The 15,007-nt window shown below is 50.0% G+C and overlaps 1 protein-coding gene across 2 annotated transcripts; it reads right to left on the bottom strand.

Annotated features, from left to right (window-relative positions):
- Window positions 1–1,327: 1,327 nt before the first annotated feature.
- On the bottom strand, window positions 1,328–14,776 carry CHMP7 (charged multivesicular body protein 7). Of its 2 annotated transcripts, none has more exons than XM_086416441.1 (10): window positions 14,410–14,776; window positions 12,313–12,484; window positions 6,545–6,730; window positions 6,274–6,407; window positions 5,077–5,125; window positions 4,713–4,832; window positions 4,331–4,429; window positions 4,037–4,097; window positions 3,081–3,260; window positions 1,328–2,867 (listed from the first exon to the last, which is right to left on the bottom strand). In XM_086416441.1, exons 1-10 carry the CDS (start codon window positions 14,706–14,708, stop codon window positions 2,815–2,817), a joined length of 1,353 nt encoding a protein of 450 aa, XP_086272567.1. In that variant the 5' UTR covers window positions 14,709–14,776; the 3' UTR covers window positions 1,328–2,814. The 2 variants fall into 2 exon arrangements, with proteins under 2 accessions (XP_086272567.1, XP_086272569.1); XM_086416443.1 differs by having other exon boundaries at window positions 14,745–14,776.
- Between the last annotated feature and the right edge of the window lie 231 nt (window positions 14,777–15,007).

Genomic DNA, 15,007 nt, shown 5'->3' with positions numbered 1-15,007 from the left:
CTGTCCCATAGTGAAGAACCAGGCTGAAACACTGAAACCAGGACTCCTTAGCAGCTCAGGTCAGCAGGAGAAAGTAACAGGAGAACAGATAAGAGGCTCATAGTCTGGGCACTCAACTTTTTTGGGAGGTGGAGTGGGTTCCCTACTACAGCTCCACACTGGAGAACCTGGTCCAACTTCACTCTGTGTTCAGTCTATCAGCTGTGTCCTACTCTGTGGCCCCATGGACTGTAGCCTGCCAGGCTCCTGTCTGTGAGACTTTTCAGACAAGAATACTGGGGTGGGTCGCCATTCTCCTCCTCCTGGGGATCTTCTCCACCCAGGGATCTTCACTCTGTTCTGTTCCAGCCGTCTCTGCTCCAGGCTCCTCGTGACTCCTTTTCCTGTTTGGTTCACCTGCTGACGTACCTAGTGCTGCGGCAGAACTTCCGGTCTGTTCTAGCTCTGCTCTCAGGTTCAAAGCCTGTCTCCCCCAAGGATGACAAACCCCACAGTTGCAACATGTGCTGAATAAATACTGGTGCCAGGCTAAAATATGGTCATACAGGCAGAGGAAAGAGAGCTGGGAAAAGAAGACAGTAAGGAAAATGATGGCAGACTCTTAAATAAAGGAGGTCATTGAATAACAGTGTCAGCCTGAGAGAGCGATAGGGTAGGCTGCCCACTTTCACAGCAACTCAGGACACCTGCTTGGGAGCCAGTCAGCCTTCTCCTGTGGCACCAGTGTGTATGCTGGAGGGGAGGATGGGGGAGCAGGAACAAGGCACTTGGACAACCTAAAGAACAGACATCTTGAACTTATGGTTGCTGGGGGGTGGGGGGATGAGGGGTGGAAGGGATAGCTAGGGAGTTAGGGATGGACAGGTACATACTGCTAGATTTAAAATGGATAACCAACAAGGACCTACCTCTGTATAGCACATGGAACACTGCTAAGTGTTATGCGGCAGCCTGGATCAGAGGGGAGTTTGGGGGACAATGGACACTTCTACATCTAAGGCTGAGTCCCTTTGCTGTTCAGCTGAAACTATCACATTGTTTATCGGGTATGGTGGTGGTGGTTGAGTTGCCAAGCTGTGTCTGACTCTTGTGCCCCGAAGGACTGTGGCCTGCCAGGCTCCTTTGTCCATGGGATTCTCCAGTCAAGAATACTGGAGTGGGTAGCCATTCCCTTCTCCAGGAGAATTTCCCCACCCAGAGATCAAACCTGGGTCTCCTACATTTTAGGCAGATTTTTTACCAACTGAGCCACCAAGGAAGCCTATATACCCCAATACAAAATAAATAGTTCAAAAGGAGAAAAAAATAAAAGAGGAAGACAAAGCGCTTGGGCTTTTTCTTTTAATTATTTACCAGATAAAAAAAGAAAAAATAGTGATTGTTTCTTTTTACCCCCAGCATATCAGTTTCCCAAGGCCGAGTGGGAGAGAAATTTGTGGAACAGTGATCATGCTCCTGGCCTGGAGCAGATGCCTCCCCTCACTCTCCGCCACCCCCAGTGGGAGGGGCAGGGCCAGGGGCCAGGCAGGCGTCTGGGACTGCAGCAGGGCAGCGGTGTGGCTGGTGTTCGGTCTTCTCCCTGCTGCCAGCACATTCAGACCCTCTCCTGCCTGTCCCCCCACCATCCTCCCCTACTCGTCAAAGGAAGTAGGAAGATGGGCCTCCAGGAGGCGGGGCTGGGTGCAGAGCAGGACCGGGGAAGCACACAGCTGACGTGGCCAAGGCCACTGTCTTCTGCTTCTATTGCACATCCTGGCTCAGATGCCCTGCCCTGAGCGTTGGGCCACAACATAAGATGCTTTTGAAATTCAAACAAAAGAACCTGTGTTTTTCTGCCAGGCTCACGAAGGGAAGGTGTGCTGTTGTGTGGATTCTTCTGATTTGTGTTAAAGTTATATTTAAGTTATTCACCATGGGGGCAAGGCAAAGATACCTTTTTAAGAAAGCAGATGGGTTTCGGATTCCTGGGGCCCTGTAGTCACCTGGGCTTCTGTCAAGTTCAAAAGACCCAGAGTAACCCTTTCTCCAGTCAACAGATGTTCTTTTGCATAACACGGAAGAGGCAGCTATGGCCATCAACCCCACGAGACCCCTCTCCAACTGTCACGACTCTGAGCCACTTGGAGGTGACCTCTCTTTCTGAACACCTGGAGAATCTGACAATGGACCCCAGGGAGCCCCAGTGCAGGCAGGGCTCTTCCCCACTCCCCGCTCTCGGGGCTTCTCCACAGGAGTAATGGGAAGGAACTGGTGTTTCCCCCCTTGTTTTACGCTGTGCATTTCTCCCCTAAAGTGGCAGCTGTTTGAATCTCCTCCTTCTCATTACCAGAGGGAACAGAGAGGGGCTGGGAGCTGTGTACCGGACCAACAGACAGAATAAACTCCTCTAAACACGTGGGGCGCGGGGAGGGGCCATGAGGACAGACTCTGATTTGGCAAAGCTGCACAAACTCTTTCGCCTTCGCTGGCCAAAATGAGGCTGGTGGGGGAAGACAAACCTAACTGAGCCCGTGGCAGGACTGCAGGCTATGAGAGACGACAGGGCACACACAGAACCGTATAAACTGTGGCACTAGAAAGATGAGAAGGCAGGGCCATGACTCTGCTGGCAGCACGCCTCGGGCGCACGCTTCCAGAAACTCTCAGTGCCCGTGGTAAGTGGCGGCATCCAGACGCAGCAGCGCTTGTCCTTCCTCCTCTTCCCAACACATTCCGAGTTTCTCGTTTAAATAACTATGTACACACACACACACACACGCAAGCCTGGTCTCTCTCTGATGTGAGGGTCCTTCACTTGAGGGTCCTACAATGGCTTTAGAGAGTTGGTTCCAATTGTCTTTTTGGAGATTTCCTGCTTGGGACCAAACCTGCAGGGAGAAGAAATGGCTGAACTCTATGGCAGATCTCTCAGATGAAAGCACCCCAGTGTTTAAGGGACTGAGTCTTAATATAAATAAGGAGCCCAGGACTCCCTTCCCCCATTTGGTACCCTGGCAGATGGAGCAAGCGTGTTGGGACCCATTAACCATGAGCCAGAGGGTCACAAGCCCACCAGCCACCCTTGGAACACAGCTCCCTACCTCCCTCTGATAAGGACAGTTTCTCAAGTTCAGCTTCAAGTTCGGCATCTGAGATCCTAGTGTTAGGCACACTGTTGATATAAAACGTCTCCTGGGGGTTGTAGGGCAGATCCGAAGGTTCTTTGGTGGTGTCCTGAAGCAGGATGTCCAACTCCTTCTCCAGTTCCTCACTGTCAAAGTCTGGCAAGAAGAGGCGACATAAGGACATGAGGAAGTCCAGGGAGGAAATGCATTAATGATCAAGGACTGTGGACAGCAAACCCAGCTCAGCCTTACAAAAGATGCCCAGGTCTTCTTGAAGGATTATTTAAAAAAACTGTGTGATGGGCTTCCCTGGTGGTCAAGTGGTTAAGAGTCTGCCTGCCAATACAGCAAACATAGGTTCAATCCCTCGTCCAGGAAGACCCCACAGGCTGTGGGGCAACTAAACCCATGCACCACAACCACTGAGCCTGCGCTGTAGAGAGCCCGCGCTCCATGACAAGAGAAGCCACCACAGTGAGAAGCCTGAACCCTACAACTGGAGAGCAGCCCTCGCTTACTGCAACTAGAGAAAGCCCATGAGCAGCAACAAAGACTCAGCACAGCCAATCAATCAATAAATCAATCGTGTGAGTTGGGAGGCAAAGGGCACCTTCGAGCGGATACTCTTTGTCCACACACAGAGCTAAGTCATTGAGGAGGTTTATTTTGTTTACACCAAGGAACTGACCCTGCTTCTCCTTGCCCTAGGAAGACGTCCAGGGATTAAGGGGCCCTGGAGTGCTGAGGGGCTGGTCAACAGCCTGTCAAGGAGGAAAGGCCAATTCCTTCCCATTACTCCTGCAGAGAAGCCCCGGAGATGGGGGAGAGCCCTGCCTGCATTAGGAGAACAGATCCTGGCCAGACCTATCCCCACGCAGAAAGGCGAAGTCTGCTTAGAAAGGAAAGACGACAGAATCATCTTGTCAACTCACCTAGGCCATTGGTCACCCCGCCAGCCAGTGTCTGAGAAACTTCGTCCTGGGTGTCACACAGCTGCAAGAGAAAGGCGCCAGGCCATGAACTCTGAATGCATCTCTGGGGATCTCAGTCTTTGGGTTTCAATGTTCAGGGTTACAAAGTGGTGCTGTCCCATCTGAGAACTGGGGGAAGCATCCTTAAGTTCACAAGGTCAACAGTTGGGGAAAGAAGTAAGTATCAATACAACAAAGTCACTTCTGTCCTCAGAACTGTCTGGTGTAGGTACGTGCCCTACCCAACCCCCATACCTCCTGGATCTGATCCACAAGGCTCTCCGCCTTCTCCACTGTGACATCCTTCATGGAGAGTTTCAGCGCTCCCACCCCAGCCTGATAGGCATTGAAAACCTAAAGAGAAAGCAGTGGTCAGTGCAGATAAAGAGCACTGGGCAAAATATAGACTACATTGTTTTGTCTCCAGAAGACAGCTTTGGTTTTTTTCCCCTTACCCAAGCACGATTCACCCCATGTCAACTGAGCCCAAAACTTCCCAACAGGAGGGGCAAAGGCAGTCCCAACCATATCCTGAAAGAACCCAGCCTTCTCCAGACAGCAAAGCCTCAGTGGAAGGGAGAAGGGGCGGGTACCGCACAGAACTGGCCAAGCACTGGGGCAGAGGGGCAGTAGCTACCATCTGATCTGTCTGCGAGGCATAGATCCGGTCCAGGATGCCTTGAACTGTGTCCAGCTTGGCATGCAGGGCCTCGATGCGCTTCTCTGTCCGCTGCTTTGCCTTGAGAGACCTCAGGGCCTAGTGGGGCATGGGGACATGGTTAACACCAAACCAGGTAGGCCAAAGGGCCCAAGGAAGAGAGCCCTTCCCAGAAGGTAAGATCCACCCCTGGTTTGTAAAGCAAGCCATCATGATGCCTGGGCCACCCACAGATGTTCTGCTCTAGCCTTGAGAAGGCTGCTCTCTGAACTGGGCTCCTCTCACTGCCATCCCAGGGCACCAGGACACAGCTGGGGGTGGGGATTGGGGAGACAAAACTTACCAGCTGCTTCTTCCCTGCTCGGCATGCCCGGCGGGCTTCTTCTTTATACCTACAAAGGGACAGCTTAAGATGACGAGGCCATAGGAGGGGGATGGCAGGGTCCTCAAGTGTCCCCACAAGTAGCACTTTTGGTGAAGGTACTTTTTAAATCTGAAGGGCAAATTCATTTCACCCAGTGGCCAGAAAAACGATGCCCAACCGCCTATGGCCAAACCCCTGCAGCAGGTTGAAATATGAGCTGGGAGGGGAGGTCTGCATGTGGGGGAGGCAAATGACCAAGGAAAAGTTATTTCAATTCATAGAGAGGGAAAACAGATCGACAAGGTGCCTTAAAGACAGACTGCCATCCTGGGAGCTGGCAGGTAGGGTGTGCTAAGTTGCTTCAGTCGTGTCCGACTCTTTGTGACCGCACAGACTATAGCCTGCCAGGTTCTTCTGTCCATGGGATTTTCCCAGGCAAGAATACTGGAGTGGGTTGCCATGCTCCCCTTCTGGAGGTCTCCCGAACCCAGGGATCGAACCCTAGTCTCTTATGTCTCCTGCATTGGCAGGCAGACTCTTTACCACTAACACCACCTGGAAAGCCAGCAGGCAGGGAATGACTTCCTAATACCTCCAATGACCTTGGCGTTCCCACAAGGTGGGGATTCTCCCGCTGTAAGAGGGTGTGAACAAGCACACTCTGATTCCACATCTATATATCCTACCTTTCGGGGAAGTGCTTACATGTCTTCAGCAGGGATGTCTTGCATGGTCATCCGAGGGGAAGGGCAGGGGTCCCTTACCAAGACCCCCAGAAGGCTGTTTATACCTGGCGCATTCACTACTATTGGGCTGGCTAAAGCGTTCATTCAGGTTTTTCTGTAAGATCTTACCAAAAAACCTGAATGAACTCTTCGGCCAACTCAACATATCCCCAAGCTAAGGGCTGGCTCAGTAAGCACTGGTTAAATGGACGATGGCTTGGAAGAACACAAACACAGTACTAACACCGCACTTGTAGGGGAGAATTCATTTTATTTTCCTTTGTGATAATTGGTGCTTTCTGTGACTGTTGCACTGAGCAGTTAGTACTTTCCTAATCAGCGAAATATAACCTTAATTCTTCTTTTTAAAGAGCCCACGGTTGCCAGTGCTTTGCCGGCTCTGAGGTCTGGCCAGGGTGAGGTCTGGGGCACTCAGCTCAGGGGGAGTTACCTCTCGGCTTCCTGGGACAAGGACTCCACCTTGCGGGACAGCAGCTGTTCACTCTGCATCAGCTGGTAGACCCCGACATCCACGTCGTTGACAGGAGAGACCTTAGCGTGGGGGCCTCGGGCAAACTTCACGATCTGAAGGGACAGGGACAACTTACTGCTGCTCTGACCCCGAATGCTGAGAAACCCCTGGGCAGGGGTTCTGGCAGCTATGTCAGCACACAGTGGACAAGGTCTCGGGGAGTGGGGTGAGAAGGAAAGTGTTCCCGTACCTTCTCCCCATTCTGCTCCAGGACGGTGACCCGCTTCTCTTTCTGCAGCTGCAGCAACACCAGGTAGAAGGTCCTCTCGTCCGGACAGGAGCCCGCACACAGAGTGCTGAGCTCTGACAGGGCCACCACGGGGTGCGAGGAGAGCGGGGAGTTCTGATACAGACGGTACACCTCCTCAGCCTTCTCCTGCAGGGGAAGTGCAAAGTGCTTGTGGGGAGGGATTCCTGCCCCCAGAAACCTGAGAGCCCTAAGCCTGTGCTTCAGATCCACGGTCACGTGACACGCGAGGTAAGAGCAGCGGAGCGCCCACCTTGTCCTCAGCTTTGGAAAAGGAAAAAGGAGTCATGTTTTTTTTAAACCTTGGAGGAATGTCTGGTGAGCATGGGTGAAATAAGGCACATGGTATGTTGGGAGCCAGCTCTGGGCTTGCCCTTCCATTTGGGACTCCGTGTTCCTGCATCTCCCTTGCCTATGGGCCCCTAAGGGGAGAAGGAAGCAGTGTGGCGTGGTGGCACGGCCACAGATGAAGAGCCAAGGCTGGTGCTCAGGCCAGCCTGTGTGATCCTGGACCAGTCGGTCTCACTGGTCATTGGCAAGCCGGAGAAGGTGGATGGAGATAATGTCTATAAACTCCCAGCCAGTCCCGGTCTCTCCACTTTTATGCCAAATGGCAATCCTGCAAACTGGAATAGTACCAAGTCTAGAAAGTGCCCCAAGAGGGAAGTATGGGATGGGATTTTTGTGAGAATTTAGGAATCTTTAGACTTAGATGAGAAGTCTAAGAAACATAGGTTCCAAGAAACAATGCCACGGTCTTCCTCCTCTGTGCAAATTACACTTTCAGTCTTCTGCAAATAGGAAATATGTACTGAAGTATGCATAGGATGCTATGAAAATATAGAGAAGGACTACCCAGGAGTCCAGCAACTGCTCAGAAAATAATAGTTGTTGAGCAGAATCCCATAGGTAAGTCATTAGGTGGGATGTTGGTGGGAAAGTCATCTCAGGAAGAGGAATAGTCATGAGCAGCAGCATGAAATCTGAGTCTTCTTTACCACATATACAAAAATACCTACTACATTATTAAAATTTAAATTGAGAAAATGAAAGCATAAAATATTTGAAGAAAATGCTTTAAAAAAAAATCTTATTAACCTTTGAAGTAGAGGGTTATGTCTTTCTAAGCAAGAGCAGAAAAGTTACGCCTTTCTAAGTAAGAGCAGAAATTCAGTAGCCAAAAAGGAAAATTTGAAAAATCTATAGAAATATAAAAACTTTTATATGGTAAAAGACATCATAAGTAAAAATTAAAACAAGAAACTGAGAGACAATATTAAATTCTTAATACTAAATATATCTTTTATATACATATATATATGAAAGTGTAGTTTCTCTGTCATGTCCAGTTCTTTGAGACGCTATGGACTGTAGCCAGCCAGGCTCCTCTGTCCATGGGATTCTCTAGGCAAGAATACTGGAGTGAGTTGCCATGCGCTCCTGCAGGGGATCTTCCCAACCCAGGGATCAAACCTGGGTCTCTCATGCAGATTACAGTCTGTGGGGTCGCAAAGAGTCAGACATGACTGAGTGACTAAGCCCGCACACACACACCCTTAATAAATAGAAAACTCCTACCAATAATATAAAAGACAAAGAATCCAAAATAAGAACAGGCAAAGGCTATAAAGAGGCAATTCACAGAAGAGAATATGTAAATGGCCAGTGAATAGGTGAAAAAATGCTCAAATTCCAAAAAGGAAGTATTTTTATTCATCAAACTGACAATATTTAAAAGACTTGTGTTATCCACTGCCAGCAAGGATGTGAGGAGACTGGTACTTTAATGTAATCTTCATGAAAGCATAAATTAGTACAAACTTTTGAAAAGTAATTTAGTAATTTCTGTTAAAACTTAAAATGTGCATACACATTTCTAGAAAAAAGTGAAGAGTATACATGTAGGCACAAGGCTGTCAAAGAAGTATTTCTTTGTAACAGAGAGAAATTGGAATGACTTAAATATCCATCTGTGTGGTAACTATTGGATAAATTGTGGCAAGTCCATTGATTATTATGCAGCCATCCAAAAGAATGAAGTAGATCTGTATCATGTAGGGACCTAGAAGGGTGCTCATGATAGATTAAGGTGGGGGAAAAAAAAAAAAAGCTGGTTGTAGACCAATAGGTAAAATAAGGTAACATTTATATATGTATGTATATGGGCTTCCCTGGTGGCTCAGTGGTGAAGAATCCACCTGCCAATGCAGAAGACACAGGTTCCATTCCTGGGTTGGTTAAGATCCCCTGGAAATGGCTACCCACTTCAGTATTTTTGCCTAGAGAATCCCACGGACAGAGGCCCACCAGGCGGTGGGCTACAGTCCATGGGGTCGCCAAGACGTCACATATGACAGAGCAACTGAACAACAAATTGTGCATGTGTATATTCACTTACTGTGTTAACAAATATTTACTGACTCTCTACTATATACCAGGCACTGTTCCCAGGCCCCATGAAACTTCTCCCTTCTGGTGGGGGAGAAAGATAAAATACAAGTAAGTAAGAATTTCAGAAAGTACTAAATGCCAAAAAGAAGATAAAATGGAAAGTAATATAATAAGGTCAATAAGAAGGGAGTGTGCTTCTGCAAACAGAACTGGGAAGGGAATGTACCCAAAGAGGTGGAGATGGGATGAACAGAAAGGAAACTTTCTTTGTACAATTTTTGCAAATCACAAACTCTATGGGCAATTTTTACTATTTTGTATTTCTTTCAAATAAGATTAAAACTTGCTGGCTGCTTTCTGCATTTAGACTTGGGAAAGCCAGTTTACCTCAGAAACAGGCTTTCTTTGGTTTTATAAAAATATCCAGATAAGACCCTTTATTTTCACACATGAAGACAAGTCTCCTTCCCAGGAGAAAACATGTATCTGAAGTCATCATATATTTGGTAGCAGATGTCATCGAATGAGATTAAGCATCAAAGTGTTCTGTGTAGTGATGTAAGCTGAAAGTGAGGTTGCTCACTTGTGTCCGACTCTTTGTGACCCCATGGACTGTAGCCTATCAGGCTCCTCCGTCCATGGGATTTTCCAGCGAAGAGTGCTGGAGTGGATTTCCATTTCCTTCTCCAGGGGATCTTCCGGACCCAGGAATCAAACCTGGGTCTCCCGCACTGCAGACAGACGCTTTACCGTCTGAGCCACACAGAGTTAACATTAACAGTCCATGCCCCTGAAGAGCCAGATTTATTTCTCTATCTAAAGAGGATTAGACTTCTCTGCTGTCAAAAACTGTTGGTTCTTAGAAGATTTCTGTGATTCCACTCCCATCTACCCCCACCTCTGCCTTTGCTCTCAAAACACTGAGTCCAAAACCACAACTGTGAGGATAAATGGATGGACCCCCCACTGCTCCAGGTTGGAGAACACCTGAGGGAGAAGACCACAAGGAGGGAAAGGGCTGGCCCAGAACCACTTAAACCACCAAGCTGTGCGTCCCTGGCCGAGCCCTGGAGGCTGAGAGAGAGGGTAGTGCAGAGGGGGAGAGGTGTTTTCCTGAAGAAGATGCACGCTGCTTAGTCAAAAATCCCAGGGGACAGGGAGAGCAGGTAGGTTTTGGAGACTTGATCCCCAGGCTGAGGTGGCAGGGAGGAGGGCTGTCTGTCGGAGTGAAGAGAAACTGGAGCTTCTCATGGGGTGGGGGCAGGGGGTTGCGACCTGGCCCCAGCTGTGTGGAAGCCTCCAGGGCTCTGAGGCTGAACTTCAAGCGATTACGGCATTCAAATGTTAGTCACTCAGTTGTGTCTGACTCTTTGCAACCCCATGGACTGCAATCCACCAGGCTCCTCTGTCCTTAGGATTCTCTAGGCAAGAATACTGGAGTGGTACCCATTCTCTTCTCCAGGGGGTCTTCTCAACCCAGGGATCAAACCCAGGTCTCCTGTATTGCAGGTGGATACTTTACCACTGAGCCATCAGGGAAGGTTGGGCTTGGTGAGTTTCAAAAATAACCAGTCTGCAAGTCTACTTTATAGACACTGTGTTCAGTCAACTTTATAAACACACACACACACACACACTTAAGGTTACTATAACCTTGCCCACCACAGTCAGGTGGAGTGGTGGGGGTGACGCAGGTCTGCCCAGGGTTATAGAGTAGGTGGAGGGCTTCCCTGGGGGTCCAGTGGTTAAGAATCTGCCTTGCAATGAGGGGACACAGGTTCCATCCCTGGTCAAGGAAGATCTCACATGCCATAGAACAACTAAGCCCATGCACCACAACTACTGAGCCCATTTGGCTTTAGCCCGTGCTCTGCAGCAGGAGAAGCCACCACAGTGTAAAGCCTGTGCACCAGAACTAGAGAACAGCCCCTGCTGGCTGCAACAAGATAAAGCCCTCTCGCAGCCACGAAGATCCAGCACAGCCAAAAATAAAATCAAATAATCTTAAAAAAAAAAAAGCGTGTGTGGAAGTAAAGATGTGGGGACAGCAAAGCTTGCCTGAGAAGGAGAGACACAGCAGTGACCAGTCGGGGCCCCAGGTCCCACAGGAGTCATCCTGAGATGGGAAAACGGGGTGGGTTTACAGGCTGAAGGAGAGCATGAAAGAGGGGGAAGGAATATACAGATCGGGGGGTCACTGATGCCACTAAGGGCTGGGCGCATAGGGGACAGTGGAAGGACACTGCATCCTCTGAGCTTGGGGAGGAAGCAGGGCCGAGAGGAGGTCAAATTGGAAGCGGTAAGACAGAAAGTTGAAGTGCGACTAAGGGGATTCTATGTTCTCAGTGCAGTATCTGCAGAGAACATGAAGCGCATGTGTGGGGGGCAGGGGACAAGAACACCAGGCAGCAGAGTGGCTCCAAGGGCCCTCCTAAAGCTGGGACTTTGAAAGGGGCCCCACTCCTGGGGACAGAGCCATTTTTTTCCAGCAGAAATGAAGGACCATGGGGCTGATCTAAGGTGGTTGATTTGCTGGTGTCTCTGGTGTGGCCTGAGAGCTGCAGAGGAGCCAAGGGTGTAGATGAGAGAAGCAGTCCAGCATCAGTTGCATGCTCTGGGCTTTGGACAGAAGGCAGGCCAGGAGGAAGCTGAATGACCAGACGAGCATGAAAGGAAAAGAGCCTGGTGGTGTCTTTGCTGGTGGTAAGTAAGTGAGAAAGAACATCTGAGCCTAGTTTGCTGATTTGTTGTTGCTGTTTAGTCACTCAGTTGTGCCCAACTCTTTTTCAACCCATGGACTGTAGGGACCCATGGACTTTTTTTCGACCCAGGCTCCTCTGTCCATGGGATTTCCCAGGCAAGAATACTGGAGTGGTTTGCCATCTCCTTCTCCAGGGGATCTTCCCCATCCAGGAATCGAACCCGCATCTCCTGCACTGGCAGGCAGGTTCTTTACCACTGAGCCACCAGGGAAGCCCAGTTTACTGATTTAGGGGAGGGCAAAGCTGAGAGAGGAAATGGCAACCAAGTTTTCTAAACTTTAGTTTATCATTAATCCCTACAAATATAGAAATTACTCAACTGTGTGTAACTGACAATTTCTAGATAGAGGTTCACCCTTGAAAGATACAAGTCCAACCAACAACTCATTGCTACAAAGTATAGCAAAAGGAAGGTCAGATAAACTCAGTTATCAGCTCTGTCAACCCATAAAAAAGATTGGTTCATTTTCTAATGATTCACCCAAGCCACCCAAGAAACGTGGAGGGTCCTGTCATCACCCCAGATGACACCCAGACCTCTCACTCCTGAGCACCCACCTTAAGAAGCTCCACAGCCACAAGCACCTCCTCAGCAGGAACCTTATGATCCCCTAGCATGTTGGAAAGAGTCCACTTGAGGGGCTTCAGCAGGAAGACTCCGACTCCCCAGGAGATCCAGCTGCTGTCTACACTGGCCATGAAGTCGGACTCCCGCTGCAGCTCCCCTCGACTGCCGGTGAAGAAAGAAAAGGGCAGGTGGTAGGCTTTACTGCAATGGATTCACCTCCCTCCTTAGCCCAAAAGGGAATGTGATCATCATCTTCATAAGCACCATTTACTAGGCACCTTCATGTCAGCTACTGTGAGTAATGCTGTTTACGCTCCAGCTCCAAGCCTCACAATTTTTGGCAAGAGAAAACTGAGGGACTGAGAAGATGACAGAGGCCAAAGCTAAACTATAATTTGGCTCCAAAATGCAAGCTCTCTGATAAGGCTCCAAAGACACAGGAGGCCACAGGGCCTGTGTTAAGACTTCCCTTGACGAAGGGAGCTCAAAACAATAAGGGATTAGTATCAAGGGCAAGACATGAGGATGAAGACAAAGCAGTTCAGAGAAAGGGTTTTCTGCTAGTCCTAAGTTTGGGTGTAGATAAGGCACAAGCATTTCAAAGTCCTAGTAATAAGGAGCTAATTTTACTGAATGCTTCCCATGGGCCAGTCACTGTGCTAAGGGGTGCTAAGGAGTATCTCTTCAAATACACAAAATAAATCTAAGTACAATCATGTTTTATAACTGATCAAACTGAGGCTTATGGAGAGGTACATATTTTTTCCTCAGTCACATAATTTAGCATACAGCAGAGCCAGGATTTGCACCCAGGCTATCTGGGCCTCAATCAAAGCTGTTAACTACTCTGCTATGCTGCTTCTATGGAAAAATGTCTCCCTCAGAAATTCTTCAGGTCCCAGACCCTGTCAAACTTCAGGAGGCCTCAGTGGGGTGCCAGCAGTCAGGAGAGGAGAAATAGAGGTACTACAGGTCTCTGGGTAGGAAGTGGGAGAGGATGGTCCTGTTGTAATAAGGAAGCTCAGATTCTTCCTGCCCCTCACTGACTTTTTCAGTTACTGTCTACCCTGTGCCCCATGTGGCGCATGAATGGAAACTGTCCTAGAACGGAGAAGTTCCAGAAATGCCTTGCCCCATCAATGTCAGTCAAGGGAAGGGGGCTGGGAGGAAGAAGATCTCTTAATTGGGAAGAGGGTTGAGCTAAAAGCAACATATCAAAGTTGGCTTTCTTCAGTCTCCGACCCCGATGAAGTCACTGTGCTAGAGAGGCCATTCAGGATATGACATATACAACATGAGTGCAAATGCTTGAGACTCAGAAGACCCCAGGGGCAGCCCTGCCATAACCTCTAACCATCTGTGTAACCCCCAGTAAGTTGCTGCATCTCTCTCAGACTCAGCTGCTTCTGTCTGAGAGGATAATTCTGTCACCGCAGGACTGCTGAAGGAGCCAGATGAAATGATGTAGGCAAAATACCTCACACAGCAAAGTACTTTCATCTGTTAGATGTTCATGCTACCAGCCTCAGGAACCTAGAAAAACCCTGCACCTGTCGCACAGGTAGCACCTACAGGACCTTCTCGGATCACCAAGATACTCAGTCATGTCCTCCACTCTAAATAGCCTGTGCCAAGGACAAGCCAAGACAGGCCAGACACAATACCTGTGCCGGGGGGCTGTTGGCAAGGTCCCTACACACCTCTCCCCCACCACTACTTTCTTCTTAGCTCCATCCTTCCTTAATTCAATAAATCCTGTCTCGTAGACCTTCTGTTGTGGGGTTATTCACATTTGGAAGCCCCTACATAACGGGATTCCAGTACAGATCACTGTCACCTCCGCCAGGCTGGCTTCTCCTCTTATCGTCTGGATTGCATCTAATCAGGCTATCCTGGCCTCTCAGTTTCCTCCGTACTCCACCTCCCATTCCCTCCAAACACCCCTAACCTGGCCTCCTTAGCCCACTGAGCAAACACAGACGACTCCTGGAAGCCAGACCCGGGACTGGGCGCGGTGCGCCCGGGAGAACTGCCTGGGTCGCTGCCCATGGGGAGCCGCCCCGCCCCCCGGCCGGGCCCGCCCTCACCGCAGCAGGTCCTGCAGCACGGTGGCCAGCCCCAACGGGACGCTGCCCTTGCGTTGAAAGGCCTCCTGCAAGTCCCGCAGACGCAGGCGCACCACCCCCTGGCGGCGGCTGTGGCTCAGCACCAACGGCGCCCAGAAGCCCATCTTGCTGTCCCAGTCGGTGCTGTTCACCTCGCGACTCCTTTTGAAGGCGGAGAACAGGAAGGACATGCGCTCCTCATCCTCCTCCCACTCCGGGGGCAGTAGGCCCGCCGGGTCTCCCCCGGCCGGAGCCTCGGCCTCCCGTTCCGGGGACCACATCGGAACCCCAGCCCCGCCAAGGAACCGAACACAAACCTGGCCCTAGTCCCCTTCCGCCCTGGTTCCCTCCCGGCTTCCGTTCCTGGGCCACCTCCTCCTCTGTCATTACGTCACCACCACGTGAAATAAGTCTCATACGTCCGCACGGCGCATGCGTGTCTATACCCGGCCGGCGCCAGGAGGCGAAAAAAATGACCCTATTTTCTAAGAAGCTCAGAGCGCTTGAGCCGACCCCTCCTCCCGCAGCCTTTGTGCGGAAAGGAGGACGTCGCGCGTGCGCGGCGGGTAGGTGAGCGTCG

Source organism: Bos grunniens, chromosome 8 (assembly GCF_055505025.1).
Source record: "Bos grunniens cultivar Pamir isolate PY7600 chromosome 8, Bosgru_T2T1.0, whole genome shotgun sequence".
In the NCBI taxonomy this organism is placed as follows: domain Eukaryota; kingdom Metazoa; phylum Chordata; class Mammalia; order Artiodactyla; family Bovidae; genus Bos; species Bos grunniens.
Note: the sequence above shows the minus strand (reverse complement) of the source record. Positions and strands in the feature narration are given on the sequence as shown.